The sequence below is a fragment of the Hyperolius riggenbachi genome, chromosome 1 (assembly GCF_040937935.1).
Source record: "Hyperolius riggenbachi isolate aHypRig1 chromosome 1, aHypRig1.pri, whole genome shotgun sequence".
In the NCBI taxonomy this organism is placed as follows: Eukaryota; Metazoa; Chordata; class Amphibia; order Anura; family Hyperoliidae; genus Hyperolius; species Hyperolius riggenbachi.
Window position 1 is genome coordinate 490,803,415 of NC_090646.1, and position 20,110 is coordinate 490,823,524.

The 20,110-nt window shown below is 43.0% G+C and overlaps 1 protein-coding gene across 2 annotated transcripts in view; it reads left to right on the top strand.

Moving 5' to 3' along the window:
• LOC137522787 (clathrin heavy chain 1-like) overlaps positions 1-20,110 on the top strand; it is a 152,331-nt gene that overhangs the window by 27,576 nt on the left and 104,645 nt on the right. Inside the window, exons 1-2 of one of the 2 annotated variants that reach the window (XM_068242879.1) lie at positions 5,934-6,071; positions 19,145-19,352. In XM_068242879.1, coding sequence (XP_068098980.1) covers positions 5,949-6,071; positions 19,145-19,352 — 331 coding nt within the window. In that variant the 5' untranslated portion in view covers positions 5,934-5,948. Of the gene's footprint in view, positions 1-5,933; positions 6,072-19,144; positions 19,353-20,110 lie in introns of those variants that run through there. The other variant, XM_068242886.1, reaches the window with a different exon arrangement.

The following is a 20,110-nucleotide window of genomic DNA, read 5'->3' on the forward strand; positions in this document are numbered from 1 at the left end:
CTGTAAGAATAAAGCCTGATGTGTAGCTGTGTCACTAATAGAGATGGTCAATGAGATGGAAATAATTCTGCACTGATGCTGATTTATGCAAATGTATGCACTGAAATCAAATAATTTGATATGTTATTAAAATTTGGTTTGGTGACTACAAATTAAAGGGTACCTGAGACGGATGAAAAGTAAAGTTTTATACATACCTGGGGCTTCCTCCAGCCCCCTTCAGGCTAATCAGTCCCTCACTGTCCTCCACCACCCGGATCTTCTGCTATGAGTCCTGGTAATTCAGCCAGTCAGCGCAGTCCGGCCGCATGCCACTCCCACAGCCAGGAACATTCTGCACCTGCGCAATAGTGCTGCACAGGTGTAGTATGCTCCTAGCGGTGGAGTGTGTTCATGCGCACTACGCCAGACTGGCTCAAGTACCTGGACTCATAGCAGAAGATCCAGGTGGTGGAGGAGGACAACGAGGGACTGATTATCCTGAAGGCGGCTGGAGGAAGCCCCAGGTATGTATAAAACTTTAATTTCATCTGTCTCAGGTTTACTTTGTTACACAGTAGTACTATACTCTACATATGCACTCCTCACAGAGCTGCAGGGAATCCACTGAGAATGCTGTGCACATTGAACACAGAGGTGTTGTCTGTTTACAATCTCCTCATTCCCCTGCAGAGTACCTGCACATCATTCTTACATGTACCCACACTTACATTGCCTAGGGCCTGATAGATGTTCTTTGTTCCGGTTTGTACCTTTTACAAGTACTATTACTAAGGACTAGTTTTAGTCTAAAGGGAATAAATATAGTAGTCTACATATCCTTCTCACTTCAGTTGTCTTGTAAAATTCCTAAGCGTTGGCAGTTATGAGACGAATTTCATGTTACATACTTTTAATCAACAAAATTGTAATATGCAAATTAGAGGAGTCGGAGGAATCCTAAACTGAGGAGTCGGTGGATTTTTGGACCGACTCCACAGCCCTGGTTTATCTTGTTTTAACATGTACGGCCAATACGGAATTTTAATCGAAGTATTAAAAAGTGGTTTTACACATGGTCGGTTCTCTTTGAGTTTGCTTGCAGATTATATCTATGTGGAAAGCCCGGGTGGTAGACATTGGCTATTATTATTATTTATTTATAAAGCGCCAACATATTCCGTGGCGCTGTACAATGTAAGAAAACAAACGGGATACATAATGATACAGACAATAATATACATCAAATATGAACACTGATACAAAATACAGCACTGCTGATTACAATTTGATTTAACATGATGACTAAAATGTATAAATGTCTAACAGAGTGCAAGCAATTAAATTAATAACATTCCACGACACAAAAGGGTGAGAGCCCTGCCCTTGTGAGCTTACAATCTAAAGGAATGGGGTGGAAGCAAGAGGTGGGGATGTATACAGTATATGTACAGGCAGTGCGTAATTAGGTTATTTAGTGGGTGCATGGCCTAAGCTAGAGAATATGCTTGTCGGAAAAGGTGGATTTTGAGGGAGCGTTTAAAGATTTCAAAGGTGGGAGAGTGGCGGATGTGTTGTGGAAGGGCATTCCAGAGCAGGGGTGAGGCACGTGAGAAGTCTTGTACACGTGAATGTGAGGAGGTAATTGTAGAAGAGGATAAAAGCTCGTGTGCAGATCTGAGATTGCGGTTGGGTTGGTATCTGGAGACTAGTGAGGAGATGTACAGGGGAGAGAGATTGGGGAGAGCTTTGTAGGTTAGGGTTAAGAGTTTGAACTGAGCCTATTTTATATGCTATTGATATATATACTGAGCCTATTTTATATGCTCATCTAATCGGTGAGCTGGGACATATGGGGGGGGAGTGCCTGTGCCCACAGGTGGTGGACCCCTTCTATGTTTACACTCCCTGTATGTGAAATGTATGCCTGTCACTGAAGGGTTATAGTTTATAATTGAAACTGGCTACACTATATGCATTTTGTTTGTGCTTATCCTTGAGGTGTTTTCTCTGAGTGCTATCTTGGAGACAGGATTTAAAGATATTTGTCTAGTAGTTTGGCACTAATGTAGCGTACGAGAGATAACGGCGATGGAGACTTGGGTGCAGGATACAGCCGGTATATGGCTGATCCTGCTGGCGCACAAGTCCCGGCCGTTTTTAAATACTATTCCCCCTCCAGGCCGCCATGGATAGTGGGGAATGAAATAGATCGGCTTCCAGCAATCCCTGGAAGCCGAATTATTATGTTTTAAAAGTAACTTCAGCTCCGTCTTCTGGCGGAGCTAAAGTTACTCCCTGTGGCTGCTATAGCCGTAATTCCTATTACAGTCTATGGTGGCGCCGGCTGCGCCCAAATCTCCTGCGCTGGTTTCAGCGTGTTCCATGACGGAAAGAGGAGGGGACGTTGAGTGGAAGGCTCCCCACTGTGAGCTGTGAGAATTCAACAGAGGTTCCTGTAAAGATTTTAGTTTGGGCACTGGGTATCAGCAGGAAGGATTACCAACTGTCACCTCAAAAATGTTTGGAAACAACTGTACATAGCTGTTTGTCCAACACCGTTACAATCGAGATGTAAAATGTGATTTGTAAGGCGCTTTTATTTATTTATTTTTTTTTTTTGCTAGTTTTTTCTTTGGACTGTGCTTATAGGAGATAAAAGCTTTTAGGGGTTTTTCTTACTGTATGTGTCCCAGTTGCAGAGATTACACCATGTGGTATCCTGTCCTTGGGACCTCCATGAGGTATTGCTGCTTTAACCTCCTTGGCGGTAATCCCGAGCTGAGCTCGGGGTATGCCGCCGGAGGTCGCCGCTCAGGCCCTGCTGGGCCGATTTACTTTCTGAAAAAAGCAGCACACGCAGCCGGCACTTTGCCAGCCGCGTGTGCTGCCCGATCGCCGCTGCTCTGCGGCGATCCGCCGCGTGCAGCGGCGAAAGAGGGTCCCCCCAGCCGCCCGAGCCCAGCGCAGCCGGAACAAACAGTTCTGGCCGGCGCTAGGGGCTGGATCGGGCGGCTCTGACGTCAGGACGTCGACTGACGTCCATGACGTCACTCCGCTCGTCGCCATGGCGCTCATTGCGGCCTATCTTGTTACTTTCGATTGCCGGAGGCGATCGAAAGTACGCTTCCGGAGCGCCCTCTAGTGGGCTTTCATGCAGCCAACTTTCAGTTGGCTGCATGAAATATTTTTTTTTTAATTAAAAAAAAACCACATTGCAGCCTCCCTAGCAAAATAAATAAACCGCCAGGGAGGTTAACCACTTCACATCCAGACCTGGTTTCCCCATTCTTGACCAGAGCAGTTTTGACATTTTAGCTTGTCCCTATTTAATCATCAATAATTTTATCCCTACTTATAACACGTAAATTAAATATATATCCTATTTTTTCACAACAAACTAGGCCTTCATTGTTTGGCATTTTAATAGGAAAAATAGAAACAAACACATTACTTATCAGTTTTACAAATTCCAGTTTAAAAATAAAAAGTGCTACTGTAAAAAACACAAATTTTGTTTAGCTATTTCTACCATTTATCACAAAACTTAGATTATGTTCCTATCACAATTTATGGTGATATTTATTCTGAAATAATGCTACAATGTGTATTTTTCACTATGCACTGGTAAAAAGCAATCTTATTGACCCACGTAACATATATTCCTCTCACTAATTAGTGCTGCATCAGATGGTGTGCACAGCTGTGTTTAAGCTGCAAGACTTTTATCTACGTCCTCGTAGCTTAGATTAAGTCACAGAGGACATAGCTATACTGTAGGGGTGGTTAAGCTAAGTACAAACATATGATCAAAGTCGGCTGAAGTGGCCGATAATGACCGCCTCGAGCGTGTGTACTGTAGCCCCCGACTGCCGCCCTGCAAGTGTTCCACCAGGTCCCTATCACTGACGGGCGACATCCATCACAGGTTTGTACGCACATGAAAGCTGAATACTCGCCTCGCGATAGAAGGTAGATGTATCCAGCGACGTCTCCCTGACGATGTGCGCTCACCCAGCTATCCATCTTCCGTCCAGCGGGTATGAGGGACGTCACCAGCGGGCGCGCATGATACTTTAAGTGATTGCAGTACTTTACGTGGGAGTTGTCGGAGATCTTAAAAATCTGATCCGCAGTGATGGTCGTTATTGCTGCGCAACGCTAAACAACATTGGTATGATTGTGCGCCTGTACCCATATTGCAAGATCGCAGAAACGACCACTTGTCGCTCAGAAAATTGCCGGTTGTCTGGAAAATAGTCTGATAAATTGCAAAGTGGGTGCAGGCCTTAATTTTTCTTTTACACGGCATCTGTTGGTTCTGTCGCAATGGATAATGTAATCGCATTGTGTGTGGCGTGGCATTTTCCATCAGGATAAGTCGCAGCATGCTGTGCATTTTCCAGACAACGTGTGCGTTTACAGTGGCAGTGATGTGTACGTCAATTGGACTGTATGCTTCACATTGCACTCCTAATGCTCAATGCAAATTTTCATCACCGTTATTGAAATCTCTTTCAGATTCGCATGTGGGAGAGATAAAATGCATCTGAATCCCCATTGCCACACATTGGCACTGCAGGGGGATTCAGATGCAATTTTTCAATCAGCACTCTGAGACAGGCGCGTCACTAAAGTTGAAACAAAGCCAAAGACTTCTGGTAACCAGAGTTACAAATTACCCCCAGTGATCACTTCCACAATGTTGCCATGTGGGTACAGACTTGCGATTTACATGAACGACATGTGGCGACGCGCGGTGATAATGACCATCATGATGGATTGGATTTCCCGTTTCCGCCTGTTGTGTGCTGTTACATGTTCCTGCAGGAAGGAAGATGGATTAGGAAACCTCGTTTGCCGGGAGACGTCGCTGTGAGGTTCCCCGATTTATCTTAAGGTGAGTATTGAACTTAAAGGGCTATAAAGGACCAAAAACCCTCTTACTAAAAATAATATGCAAAACCTGCCTTCTTAAAACAGACGGCACTTGCGATTATTCAGGTTGGAGTGAGCATATAAGGCGTCCCACAATGCATCACTGCTGATTATGCAAATTGTCCCTAAAAGCTAAACGCCTCCAGGAATGCAAACCATTTGTTAATTACAGTATATATCAACCAGTCTGGAGCAGGCTGTATGCATGTTGGATTAGTGTGGCTCTGTATAATTAACAAACTGACACATCATTGCATTACAGCTGTTCTGGAGGTGTGTTTAGCTGTCAGGAACAAGAAAATGACAATTTGCATATTCAGCAGTGATGCATTGTGGGACACCTCATATATTCCCTCCTATCTGAATAATTGCAAATACCTTCTGTTATAAGAAGGGAAATTTCTGTTTTCGAGTAGCAAGGAGATGGAAAGGATTTTGGGGGTCAGAAATCATAATTTATTTATTTTTCCCCTAATGTCAATTGTCAGTCCATAAGAACCTCTGAACTGCATTGGTAGGTGGTTTTTGTTTATTTTACAAGGACCGCAATTTTTCTTTGATTATTTTACAAAATGTTTTATGAATACCGGTAGTTAATGTGAAATATATATATGTGCCTATAGGAACTGTGCCTGAACTGGGGATTTAAAGCAAATGACCATAACCATAATATGAGTTAGTGAGGAGTAATAACGCTGTTCTAAGGAAAACAAAAGCACTGAGATCTGTGTGGTAAAAGATGCATTATGATGGACTGGTTTGTTGCCAAGTGGTATTTTAGCAAGTCCTTGCGGTATTCAGGGGATGATTTCTCTCAGCAATCTCTCCCCCGGAAGTCTCCATACAGTGGCATATTTTGTCTTTTTGATGTATCCTAGCTTTTGTTGGTTTTTTAGGAAGCAGATGTTCACTCTACAAAATTCTTCAGAGTAATCCCAGCTGTGACTGAATGTCCCTGATACAGCAGACTGCCTTGTACTGCTTCACTAAGAAAACTCTGCAGTAAACAGAATCTGTTATTTTAACTGCTAATGGCTAACAGGTCTGCTGATCTAGCCTCCTCAGGCTGTACATGCATTGCATTGGCAGTATGTTCTTTTGTTGGTGTCTATAGCTTTCAGTCTTGCAGACCTTCCATCAGATCATCCCTGCAGGTATATTTGATTGACAGAGGAAAATGAAAGCACTTTCTTTTCCATTAGACAAGGAACAGCACAGGAGTTTTGTAATCACAAAGACACAATAGGAAAAAAACAAACAAAAACAAAAATGTTTTGGCTTGCAGTGTAGTAGCTGTTCCTGGGACATAGCTAGAAATGTGGCTTTTATTTACTTGCTTGACATTTCATTTAGGCTGCTCTCGAGGATCATAAATCAATCTGTGATCATTAAAGTCAGTTTTATGAGATTTGTAGGGATAACAATCAGCATGCAACCAAAGTACATACAGTACTGGCCAAAAGTTTTGAGACTGTCAAAAATATGAGTTTTCACAAAGTTTACTGCTAAACTGTTTTAGATCTTTGTTTCAGTTGTTTATGTGGTGTACTGAAATATAATTATTAGAACTTCATATGTTTCAAAGGCTTTTATTGACAATTACATGAGATTTATGCAAAGAGTCAGTATTTGCAGTGTTTGCCCTTCTTTTTCAGGACCTCTGCAAATCGACTGGGGATGCTCTGTCAACTTCTGGGCCAAATCCTGACAGCAACCCATTCTTTCATAATCATTTCTTTGAGTTTCTCAGAATAAGTTGGTTTTTGTTTCTTCACCCGCCTCTTGAGGAATGACCACAATTTCTCAATGGGATTAAGATCTTTGGAACGGTGCTCCATCGTGCTGGAAAATGCATTGTTCTTCACCAAACTGTTGTTGGATTGTAGGAAGAAGTTGCTGTTGGAGGGTGTTTTGGTACCATTCTTTATTAACCATTTAAGGACCGCAGTGACTGAGATCTACGCCCTGTATTGGTGGGCTCCTGGCTGGCAGGGCGTAGATCTCAATCACTGTCTGCAGCGCGCATCCGCCGTTTCCGCTGCTCCACGCCAATCGCGCCGCTCAAACCCAACGATTCTCGCCGCATCTCACAGGCTCTGCCTGTCTCTATGACGGCAGAGTCATGTGAGCGGGTCAGGAGCCGATTTCATTGGCTCCTGGCCCTGTCTTTCAATGCAAGCCGTTCCCATTGGCTTACATTGAAAAACAGGGTCAGGAGCCAATGAAAGTGGCTCCTGACCGGCTCACATGACTCTGCCGTCATAGAGACGGCAGAGTCTATGTCCTGGGGGTCTCGGCGAGCGGCGATGACGGCGGTTGTGGCGGGTATGTGCGGCGATTCGTCAGAATTTTGTCGGGATTGGACGAGCGGTCTCTGGTCTTTAAGTGCCCAGAGACTGCTGGTCCTTAAATGGTTAATGGCTGTATTTTTTGGGGCAAAATTGTGAGTGAGCCCCCACTCCCATGGATGAGAAGCAACCCCACACATGAATGGTCTCAGGATGCTTTACTGTTGGCATGACACAGGACTGATGGTAGCGCTCACCTTTTCTTTTCCTGTCAAGCCTTTTTCCAGATGCCCCAAACAATCAGAAAGGGGCTTCATCAGAGAATATGACTTTGCCCCAGTCCTCAGCAGTCCATTGACCATACTTTCTGCAGAAGATCAATCTGTCCCTGGTGTTTTTTTGGGAGAGAAGTGGCTTCTTTGCTGCGTGCAGATGCGCTCACACCTGCCTGCTGCCATTCCTGAGCAACCTCTGCACTGGTTGCACTCCAATCCTGCAGCTGCATCCTCTTTAGGAGACCATCCTGGAGCTTACTGGACTTTCTTGGAAGCCCTGAAGCCTTCTTAACAAGAATTGAACCTCTTTCCTTGAAGTTCTTGATGATCCTATAAATTGTTGATTTAGGTGCAATCTTAGTAGCCCCAATATCCTTGCCTATGAAGCCATTTTTATGCAACGCAATGATGGATGCATGTGATCCTTTGCTGGTCACTATGGTGAACAATGGAAGATCAATGATTTCAAGCATCACCTTCCTTTTAACATGTCAAGTCTGCCATTCTAACCAAATCAGCCTGACATAATGATCTCCAGCCTTGTGCTCGTCAACATTCTCACCTGTATTATCAAGACGATTACTGAAATGATCTCAGCAGGTCCTTTAATGACAGCAATGAAATGCAGTGGAAAGGTTTTTTTGGGGATTCAGTTAATTTTCTTGGCAAAGAACTATGCAATTTATCTGAACACTCTTCATAACATTATGGAGTATATGCAAATTGCTATTATAAAAACGTAAGCGCCAACTTTTCTCATTTCCAATATTTTTTGACAGGCCATGGGTCCATGGCCTGAAAACTTAAAGATCTTAATCCCATTGAGAACTTGTGGTCATTCCTCGAGGCGGGAGGACAAACCAAAACCAACTAATTCTGTGAAACTCAAAGAAGTGATTATGAAAGAATGGCTTGCTATCAGTCAGGATTTGGCCCAGAAGTTGACTGAGAGCATGCCCAGTGGAATTGCACAGGTCCTGAAAAAGAAGGGCCAACACTGCAAATACTGACACTTTGCATAAATCTCATGTAATTGTCAAATAAAAGCCTTTGAAACGTATGAAGTGCTAATAATTATATTTCAGTACATCACATAAACAACTGAAACAAAGATTTAAAAGCAGTTTAGCAGCAAACGTGTGAAAACTAATGTTTTTGACAGTCTCAAAACTTTTGGCCAGGACTGTATTTTATATTATCATACAGCATTATTTCTAATCTAGTGGTGGGGATATTGGCTTATAGCTTTAGTCTAGATTTTAGAGTTTATTTATTATTTTTTTTTTTTTTTTTTTAATAAATATTGGTTGGGATTAGTAATGGGCAAATATAGCAAATGTCTGTCCGCAGATTTTACTGTGAAAATTCATAAAAGGAGTGTTCATGGCGAATTTTATCTTGAAAATCCGCTTAACCACTTGATGACCAGTGGATTTTCATATGATCTGTGCTGCGTGGGCTCTCCAGCCCGCAGCACAGATAAGGATAGAGCCAGGGCGATCAGACTTACCCCCTTTTTTCCCCACTAGGGGGATGTCCTCCTGGGGGGGTCTGATCGCCGCCGGCTTGCTGCGCTTTGCGGGGGGGGGCTCTTCAAAGCCCCCCTCCGCAGCGTTTTCGGCGCTCTGTCCCTCTCCCTCCCTCTCCCTTCCCCTCTGAGCTGCGCAAGACGGATATCCATCCTGCGCATTGTAACATAGGCTTTGGCCTATCATATGCCGGCGATCCCCGGCCAATCAGAGGCCGGGGATCGCCGATCTGCCTTACGACTCTGCTGCGCAGCAGCGCCGTATGATGTAAACAGCGGGGATTTTTTCCCCGCGTGTTGACATTTTGCCGGCGAGCCGCGATCGGCGGCTTTCCGGCTGTTCACGTGGACACCCTCCGTGAACTGACATGGAAAGGCCGCTCGAGCGGCCGTTTCCATGGTAACCCGCAGACGACCAGTTTACGCCAATCGGCGTTAGCTGGTCGTCAAGAGGTTAAATGGCAGAGCATGTTTGCAGTCACAATTTATTTTAAAAAGGTGGCAAACTGTTCAAAAACCTGGGCAGTGGCATGGTGGAGGGGGATCAATGGCAAAATTTCCCCCCCAAAAATGTATTTTACATAAAAGCTTTTTTTAATTGTCACAGGAGCCCTAGTGGTCAGACCGCAAATTGCCTTCCAATCTGTTTCAGCACACAGACCATGCAAGCTGTGGGCGTGATCTTTGCGCAGAAACCGACAGAAATTTGGGCAGCAGCCCGAACAGAAGGGAGCCTGTGAGGTACGGTAATTACAACTTACACACTATTTCAGGGTATCTGCCACCACCACTGGTATGGGCCAGTGGACCCGACTAACTGACTGACGGGTCCTGCAAATAAAAACGGTTAAACACACTCTATTCTGTCTACCTAGCAACAATACAATAGTAGCGTCTCTTCAGAAGTCTGGACTCAGTTTGTGCGGCTGAATAGCAGGGTAGCTGAATAAACAAAGGACGTTTGAACATCGTTTATTGAAAAGCAATATAAATAATTAATATATACAGACAATCATTAAAATCAACAATTATTGAAACATTAATAGCGCAGTATGAAAAATAAAAGAAAGGGAGAAAAAATACTTAGTTTAATGGAAAATGTCCTTTTGTGGGAAAATCAAGTCCTTGGTTTCAAGTTCCTCAAAGTTCTTTGTTTCAGAGCAAAGTTCAGTAAGATGGCCGCCAACCATGTGTCCTCTGGCTGGCAGCAGAACGTTCTCATACAGATGGAATTTGGAGGACCGAGGGAAGAGCCCCTCGCAGATACTTTTGATGAAGCTGGTTTGGGGGTGTGGCAATGCCGGCCCCCTCTGAATTACCCACCAATGACTGTTCATTCCCTCTGAGAGATTTTAGGTTTAAACTTATAAAATGCCGTAACTTACAAACGATACAAGTCATATTTAGGTGGATAACCGATTCATACTTGTCGGAAAATACAGATTAACATGACATCAGACATGGCTAGTGCAGCGGACCCAGTTCTTGAGAAGGGTCATACCTCAATAACTGGACGGGCTATCGCGATGAATTTCATATCAGCGCGATGGCCAGATTTTACCGAATAAGACTATATGAATTTTATAGCTGTGCGATGTACAGTCACCATATAATCGACAAGAAACCATACATCACATGCCTTCAGGTCTGCCCTGGTCGGTGCCGGAGAGTCTGGCTTCCTCAGGGCCCCCCTGGGGAGCCAGCTTCCTAGCCCTTTTCATGGAGACATCTGGCTGTAGGGGGAATGAGCTGGTCCCTGCAGGGAATGTGGCCAGTGTGACATTCCTGAGGGGGGAGGGGAATGCTTTGCTCACAGGGGAACAGATCTGTGGTTTTAAAAACACAAAGAAGTCGTTTTCTGATCGCTTGCACGACTGCACAGATCCGACAGGGAGCGATCAGGAAATCGACTGAATTCTCCAGATTCACCTGCATTTCCCATGGCTGTTCCGTGACAAATTGGTTTTTAAAAGAGTCCATGGCCACTGACTTTAGGGGTTAATAGCAAAGCCCCCCAAGTAATTTTTTTCAATTTGCCAAATCACAGGTAAACTAAGGGCTGGTTCACACGGATGCTTGGCGGCGTTTACCGCCAAGCGTTCGGGAGTCGTCGGCTGAACGCTCCCATTCAAGTGAATGGGAGCGTTGAGCATCGCATGATTACCGGCGATTCCGCAAACGCAGCGTTCCAATCCCAATTTAACGCGACGTTTCGGCCGGCCCTAGAAGCCGCATGCAACATCCAGGGTCAGCTAACCCCCGCGGCTTCATGGCCCTTTGCGGGGACAAGATACGCACTGTGTACTAACCTCCTGGAAACCATGGCAAGAAATTCACTGCTCTTTCTTTTGATATATGTAAATCTACACTACTGATTGTGAGGTTGAATCATTATCTGTAATTTAACTGCATTTAAAAAAAACTTGTTCCTGGCATAATTTTGAAATTGATTTTCTCAAAAACTACCAGGTCTTTTTGTAAGATTTCCGCCCCCTCCCCCCAGTTTCACTCTTAACATACTCTGTAAATGTGGTGATTCTAGCATGTATGGGGGCTTTGCTATTAACGACTAAAGTCGGAGGCCATTGGCTTCAATGTTGTAGCATACATTTTTTTTTTTTTTTTTGGAACGTGATCAGTGGAATGAAAGTTCCATCACTAGTTGGGATATTTTATAATTTGCAATGATCAAAATGTTGGACTTTACAAAGAAGCCATTTTTGCATTCATTTTTGTGTTACCTGGCTGGCTGGGTTTGCAACGGTGACTTCCTTTGTGAATGTTCTATACAGCCTGGTTTTATTTATAAAGAGTTCTGTGAACTCCTTTGTTGTCCTGTCATTACTCTTAGGAACTAGTTTGGAAGGAGCTTGAGGCTCCCTGCACACTGCAAATCCGTTTTCCGATTCCGTTTCCGATTTTCAATTCCGATTTTCCCTGAATACATTCAACAGAAAAATGGATCAAAAAACGCAGCATGCAGTAAAGATTAAAAATCGGAATCGGATGTAAAAACAGATTAAAAAGCGGAATCGGAAATGTATGCAGTGTGCAAGAGGCCTGAAGGGGTCACTAGTCATTCTTTAAAGGGAACCTGCAGTGAGAGGAATACGGAGGCTGACATCTTAATTTTCCATTAGACCATTCCAGTTGCTTGACACATTCTGTGCTGATGCTCTACATCTAAAGGCCCATACACACGTCGCATTTTTGTGAACGACCCGTCGTTTGAACGTTCCGTCGTTCGCACGTCAAATCCGGCGTGTGTACAGACTATCGTTCGGGTGATAAGACTGGTTTTCAGCGATCCGCCGGATTTGACGTGCGAACGACGGAACGTTCAAACGACGGGTCGTTTGCAAAAATCCGACGTGTGTATGGGCCTTTATACTATAAGTCATGATAAGCATACAGATCAGATGCTTTGCTTCTGGCCTGACTCCCCTGGCTGCATGCTTGTTTGAGGTGTGACTAAAAAACTACAGCCCAAAAAAAGCTCAGCATGACAGCCAGGCCATTGCATTCTTTATTAGTGAATGAAGATAGCAGCCTTGTTTATTAGTGAATGCAGATGGCAGCCTCCATACTTCTATCACTTCAGATTTCATTTCTAAATATACTAGTCACAGCCATAAATCGCCTGATCTGTCCGAACACAGTTCAGACAAGTTATCTAGAATGTGACAGGTGGACAAATTGGTTTGGAACTCAGAAGCCAGTAAAAATTTCATAGGAGTCAGTTCTTTTGACCACTGATAGAACCTCAAAAGCTTAGAGCTAGATGTAATTTGTAAGAAGCCTGAGCTTTCTGGCTGTAGGATTTGTTCAGCCCCAGAGGATAACTGGATTAACTTGCTTGGGTAAAGCTTTGTACATAAGCTAGATGGTTCTCAGCCAAGGCAATTGGTTAGGGCTGCCTATGTGAAGATTCTAGTGTGTGTATGGCAGCCTGATATGTCAGCAAGAGATCCGGCCTGCTTGATCATTTCGACAGAGTGCAGGCTGACACTATTGTTCTCCTCCCTTCCCCTACTGCTCTGTGTCCCTTCACTTGCGCCTCGTGTTGTCCATGTGCCCATCTCCATAGCAACAGAATGGGTCGCTGCAGGCTAGTGGCACATCTGTACAAAATTTTGCCGTGAACTGTCACCCAAGAGATTTAGTCCCAATGTCTATGGGCGACACATGTTTGTGTGTGTGCACTGTCATGCTGCATAGATTTTGCTTGCAAAGGAGACATTTACAATCAGATTGCAGCATATCTTGCCTGTGTAAAGGAACCATCTTTCTAGGATATAGTTGAATTGATTATACCATTTGCATTACTAGCTAAAGAGATCCAGCCTTTGTTTACCTATTCCGACATTGTGGGTCTGTTTTCTGTGGAAGCCAGGCATAGCCAGCATTCTTGTCTGTGGAGATCTGGAGCTATGATTTATTTCATCGCTAGCATCTTGGAAAGCTGCAGAGTGGTTTGAAATCACTGTTGCTGCGTAGGAGTGATTTGGGTGGAGGGATTTGCTTCCCTTCTGTTTCCTATAGAGAGGCTGGAGACTGCTGAATGTGATACAAATGTATAAGCAGGGTTCTGTTAAATTAGCATGCATTGCAACTGTGCCTCTGACTCAGAATGTTGCCAATACAAAGAACTTCCCTTTGGGGTTTTAGTTGCAGAATTCAGTCTAGGAAAGAACCTTTCGCTTCAGTTGCGTTTTTTCTAGCTGTTTGTCCCCGTAAAAGTAGCCTCAGGTTAGCAGTTTATGCATAGCGTGATTCATGTTGGAAGCTGTCCCAGTACTCACTTTCTGTACCGCATTCCCTGTGCATACAAAGCTGTCTTGTACTGAGATTTAGGCCAAATGTTAAGATGCTTTTATAGTAAAACACACTGGAAATTAGATGTGATCTCATTTGTGCTGATGGTTGTAGTAATATAGTAAACCATACACGAGCATTAGTTTTCACATCAAAGCTGCATTTGTCCTCTGTGTGAGCTGGCTTTTAAAAAGCCATCCATTTTGTTAGCTAGTAACGCTGTATGATCTGTAGTAGTATGTAGTAAATCTTATGCTGGGTACACACCATGCGGGATCGATTCGACTATTTCCGGCGTGCTCGATTTGGGCTTCACTCGTTCCTGCCGTCGATTTGCATGTTAAGTATGCAAAATTGACAGCAGAAACGATCGAAGCCCGAATCCAGCACGTCGGAAATAGTCGAATCGATGCGGATTGGCTGGGAAAACGCATGGTGTATACCCAGCATTAGTAATACAGCAGTGCTGTTGGGATATACGTCACAAATGGACCTATGCAGGTAACTGAAAATTCATTTTTGAACTGTTATAGCTATGCTGGATTACGCATGAAAGTTTTATTTCCTAATATAGCTTTAATTGATTTCTGTTTAGACATGTAACATACTGGAGTTTCTGTAGTTAGGAGCTGCCTGCCTGGCGTGATGTAATGCTGATATCAGAAACTGTTCTCCTACCACTAGGTATGCCTAAGGTGGACTGATTGTAGGGCTGAGCTTATCCCAGGACCCAGGTAGACTGGTGAATAGTGGCAGCACACATACACATAAAACCAAATACATCAGGTCTTGTCGTCAGGTAGTGCTAGGCTTTTTAGAATAACCAATGAAGGATATGATTTTTATTGATGAAAAAGGAGTGTGGAATTGGCTTGAAGATTTAACCACTATGTTCAAAGTATTCAAAATGTTTTTGCCCCTATACTACGTGGAGGTGATAAAATTGGACAATCAAAATTAGATGTGTGTATGTATATGTACCCACTGAGTATGTCAGCGCTCCCCTGATTCTCTACTATGGAACCATTCTTTTGGCTTGCTCTGTAGCTGTTAAAAGGGACAGTAGGAAAACTTCAATAAATATATATATATTTTGTGTTAATTTTTTTGAGATTTTTTTTTTCTTCTAGAAATTGGCTAGGGAATTGTAAAGCCACAAGTTCACAATCTCAAACTGTTTTTGATATAGACACTAAATATAGGCTTAAAGAGACTCCGTAACAAAAATTGCATCCTGTTTTTTTATCATCCTACAAGTTCCAAAAGCTATTCTAATGTGTTCTGGCTTACTGCAGCACGTTCTACTATCACCATCTCTGTAATAAATCAACTTCTCTCTCTTGTCAGACTTGTCAGGCCTGTGTCTGGAAGGCTGCCAAGTTCTTCAGTGTTGTGGTTCTGTGATGCATCTCCCCCATCCAGGCCCCTCTATGTACACTGCCTGTGTATTATTTAGATTAGAGCAGCTTCTCTCTTCTCTGTTATCTTTTACAAGCTGGATAAATCCTCCTCTGAGCTGGCTGGGCTTTCACATACTGAGGAATTACATACAGGCACAGCTGTCTGCACTCTGCAGGAAGAAACAGCCTGACACTTCAGTGGAAGATAGCTGCAGGGGGAAAGAAACACACAAATGATCTCTTGAGATTCAAAAGGAAGGGTGTATACAGCCTGCTTGTGTATGGATGTATTTATTTTCTATGTGTGGACATACTGTACATCAACCTACTTCCTGTTTTGGTGGCCATTTTGTTTGTTTATAAACAAACTTTTTAAAACTGTTTTTAACCACTTTTAATGCGGCGAGGAGCGGCAAAATTGTGACAGAGGGTAATAGGAGATGTCCCCTAACGCACTGGTATGTTTACTTTTGTGTGATTTTAACAATACAGATTCTCTTTAAGTAAAAGCTCACAGTTAAGTTGCACCAAGGATGCTGTTGCACCAAGGATGCTGTATGCTACTAGATGCTGATGTCAGTCCTCGATTTTAGGCCAGTTTTACACTTGTTGGGTGCGCACCGCACCACACAATGCATTGCACTGCAGAAATAAGGCTTCATATGACCCTGCACCCCAACTGCTTATGACAACCTTTTTGAAATCCGGTCCCCTTGTAAACCATTTGGTGGAAAATGTTTTTGAAATCTACATTCCCTGTAATGAATTTGTGGTGGATGGTTCCTTTGTACAATTTACAGGAAGGCTAGGGATCAAGTAATGCAATCTAAACAAACAGCCCAGAGATGGTGTCACATTATAGAAATTGTGTGACAGCAGTGGAGGGTTCCCTTACTAGCATGGAGAGGTACCAGGGGAGAGAAGACAAAGAGAAGCATTGCGCCATATCAGACATCGGCAACTATATTGATTTCAATAAGAAAGCCAACATACTGTAATTATCAATTCACTTACTAGACACAGATCTCAAGGAAATTTGTAATGAACATTCTCTCTATGTGAGCCTATGTAAAAACCCATCCAAAATAACAAATGATTTGATAATGTTTAATTAAGGGCTCTTTCACAGTGCCACGTTAAAGTCGCACGTTAAAACAAGTAATGCACAATAACTTACAGCAATGAAAAATCAATGGGCTGTTCACAGTGCAGACGTTGTGTTGGTGTCTAACGCTGCACGTTAAAGAGAACCCGAGGTGGGTTTGAAGAATATTATCTGCATACAGAGGCTGGATCTGCCTATACAGCCCAGCCTCTGTTGCTATCCCAAACCCCCCTAAGGTCCCCATGCACTCTGCAATCCCTCATAAATCACAGCCACGCTGCTGACAAACAGCTTGTCAGAGCTGGCTGTGTTTATCTCTATAGTGTCAGTCTGCTGCTCTCCCCGCCTCCTGCAGAACTCAAGTCCCCGCCTGCATCCCTTCCCTCCCTGCTGATTGGAGGGAAGGGAGGGGGGCAGGGACCGGAGCTATGCAGGAGGCGGGGGAGCAGCTGAGACTGACACTACAGATGTAAACACAGCCTCACAGCACTGCTGTGATTTATGAGGGATTGCAGAGTGCAGGGGGACCTTAGTGGGGTTTGGGATAGCAACAGAGGCTGGGCTGTATAGGCAGATCCAGCCTCTGTATGCAGATAACATTCTTTAAACACACCTCGGGTTCTCTTTAAATGAAAGTGCTGCATGCTTTGCGCTATACACGTTTTTAGCTGCGTTAGACTGTTTACACATGCTCAGTAATGTGTTTTTTTTTTTTACGCATGCGCCATTTTCGTTCTATCATTATGCGACAAAAACGGCGCACCAAACGCAGGGCTAAATAACGTCCAAGTTCTAGTCTTTCAATGTGTTGCGTTAGGGGCACGTTATGCGACCTTAACGTCGCATCAAACGCAACGTCCTACTGTGTAAGAGGTCTAAGAAATACATTATTGCAAGCTGGCATTCATACTAGGCACATGCTGCACAGAATTTGTGTATGTAATCCATGTGGACCAAGTGGTGATAAATTTCTCTTTTCAGTTGCTGTCTCCTGCCTACGTTCTTTTATTCTCATAATACTATCTATCGTATCGGCCCGTTTATCTTAAGAACTTATTTTATTTTCCAGTGTTAGAGAATACTTTGCCTTATTGCTTCTTACTCTTAGCTCGTGATAGAATTTATGGCAATATTAACAATTTCTGCTGCCCAGACGTGATGCTCACGTCCATGTGCTGCTCTGCTGCGGTGCCACGCTCCCACGCGCGATCGCGGGCACGCCCCCGTGTTGACCCCCGGTAGCCCTGGGTTCAGTGAACGGGAACATGGTTTCACGATCACCGATCTGTGTCCCCAGCAGAAAAACCGAAGCGCTCTTACTAGAGGCATCAGTCTTTCTGCGTCCTCCTTGTGCTTCCGGTTAGCGAGAAGCACAAGGAGGAAAATAAAAATTCAAGGTGGCCAAATAGTAAAACTACATCTACATATTTTTACATTACAATTTACACATATAACATTAAAAATTAACTGTTTATTTCCCACAACAAAATATTACCCAAATACAATTTTTAATGGAAATTTTTTTTTTTTACAATAAAATAAAAAAAATAAGGGTCTGAGCTTTTTAAATATGCATTTGAAGAGGGTATACTACGAACATGTTTTAAATTATAAGCTTGTAAATAGTGATGGACGCAAAAGGAAAACATGCACCTTTATTTCCAAATAAAATATTGGCGCCATACATTGTGATAGGGACAAAATTTAAATGGTGTCATAACCGAGACAAACGGGCAAATAAAATACATAAGTTTTAATTATGGTAGCGTGGATTATTTTAAAGCTATAATGCCCGAAAACTGAGAAATGTATTTTTTCCATTTTTTTCTTATTAATCCTGTTAAAATGCATTTATAAAAAAAAATAATTCTTAGCAAAATGTACAACCCAAAGAAAGCCTAATTCGTGGCGGAAAAAACAAGATATAGATCAATAAATTGTGTTAAGTAGTGATAAAGTTATTAGCAAATGAATGGGAGGTGAAAATTGCTCTGATGCTTAAGGTGAAAAATCCCTGCGGGCTGAAGTGGTTAATAGTAGTGTAGCATGGCTAAGTATGGGCGCAGGGTGAAGCTAAAAGTTGGTTCATCCTGCTCTAGCTGACTGCCTAATAATTTATTTTGCCATGCAGTTTGGGCTCTTGCCAGTAGTCGAATTACCCCGGTTTTTCGTACTTTGGGTTCGGCTATTGCCCACTCCCATATTAGTCAGTGAGCGCTGCTATAGCCGTAAGGCACCCAAATGGTCCCACTTACTTAAAAATCCTGAGGAAACATGGTATTCTCCTGCTAGGATTACAGAGGTGCCAAGCGTGTATTGGACGTCTAGCCGTGATACTCCGTATGTTTATTGCCTGATGAAGCGGGATTGTGCCCGTGAAACGCGTTGCGAATTGTCCGTGGAGTATTTAATTAAATTGTCTTTTCCTCAAGTGACAATTTCGTGTCCTTTTTGGAGTGACCGGTCCACCACCGCCACCCGAATATTTTAAACCTTTTAGCATACTTTTATCCTTATGGCGCCTCTGCACAGCTTATGACATACAAGGGGGAAGGAGCATGAAATGGGAGTTTATTTAACAAAAAATAAATAAAAAGTTTCAAAATCTGATGTCCCTTCCTCAAACTGCGCAAAAGGCTCTAAGTGGGTATTTGTACCTCACTTGTACAGTAACACATATCATCTGTAGGGACACTTAGCCTGCCACTATGTTTGTGGCCTGTGAAAGACCTTTAAAAGTGTGTAGAGAAAATACAAGAAGTATGTACAGTAAATAACATATGAGCCTAAATGATTTGTTTCTTCTTCTGTTGCAGCTTCAGAATGTGGGAATCAATCCGGCCAACATTGGCTTCAGCACTCTAACCATGGAGTCAGACAAGTTTATTTGTGTCCGGGAGAAGGTTGGGGAGCAGGCGCAGGTGGTAATCATAGATTTGGCTGACCCCAACACTCCACTGAGACGTCCAATCTCTGCTGAAAGTGCCATCATGAACCCGGCTTCCAAAGTTATTGCCCTAAAAGGTGGGATTTCAGTTATGTATAGTAAAATGGCAGATGCTTTTACTAAATGCTTACATAGGGACTATTACAAAATAAAATCTACAAATACATACTTTCAATGTTTTCCCCTATAATTCTCTGATTCTTAAGGAGTTCTTCACATTTGTGTGTTCAAAAATGCTGCCGGGTATTATATGAATGCCCTTTTTATTTTGTTACAAATGTTCCTTATAGTTTATTTTTTCCATAAGTTCAAATACTGTCAACCTTTGATAATTTCCCAGTTACATTACAACATTGGGAATCATGGCATTAACCATAACCACTGGAACATGTGTGATTGTGTTTAGCTGGTGTTACATTGCATGGTGTGGAGGGGCTGTACTGTTAACCATTGCAGTGTTGCAGCTATCAGTGCAGCCTTCCTACACCTGTGAGACCATTCTGAAAATGCTTATTTTTCCTAAAAATTAGCTAAATGTTGCTTAGTCTGTCTCCAGGTCTACTGCTACATGTTGCATTCTAACATAGAATTGGGTATTAACACTGCTAGTAGATTATGCTAATTACATTAGCAATGTTACATGTAAAAAGGATATTTTGAATTTGCTGGATTAATATATGTATTTTTATTTTTGCCGGAGAAGAGTGAAAGTCTAATAAAGACAGCAGCCTAGCATACAGCAGTGTCTTAAGGTGGCCATACACTTGTCGATTTTGCCATCAGATTCGACCAACAGATAGATCCCTCTCTGATCGAATCTGATCAGAGAGGGATC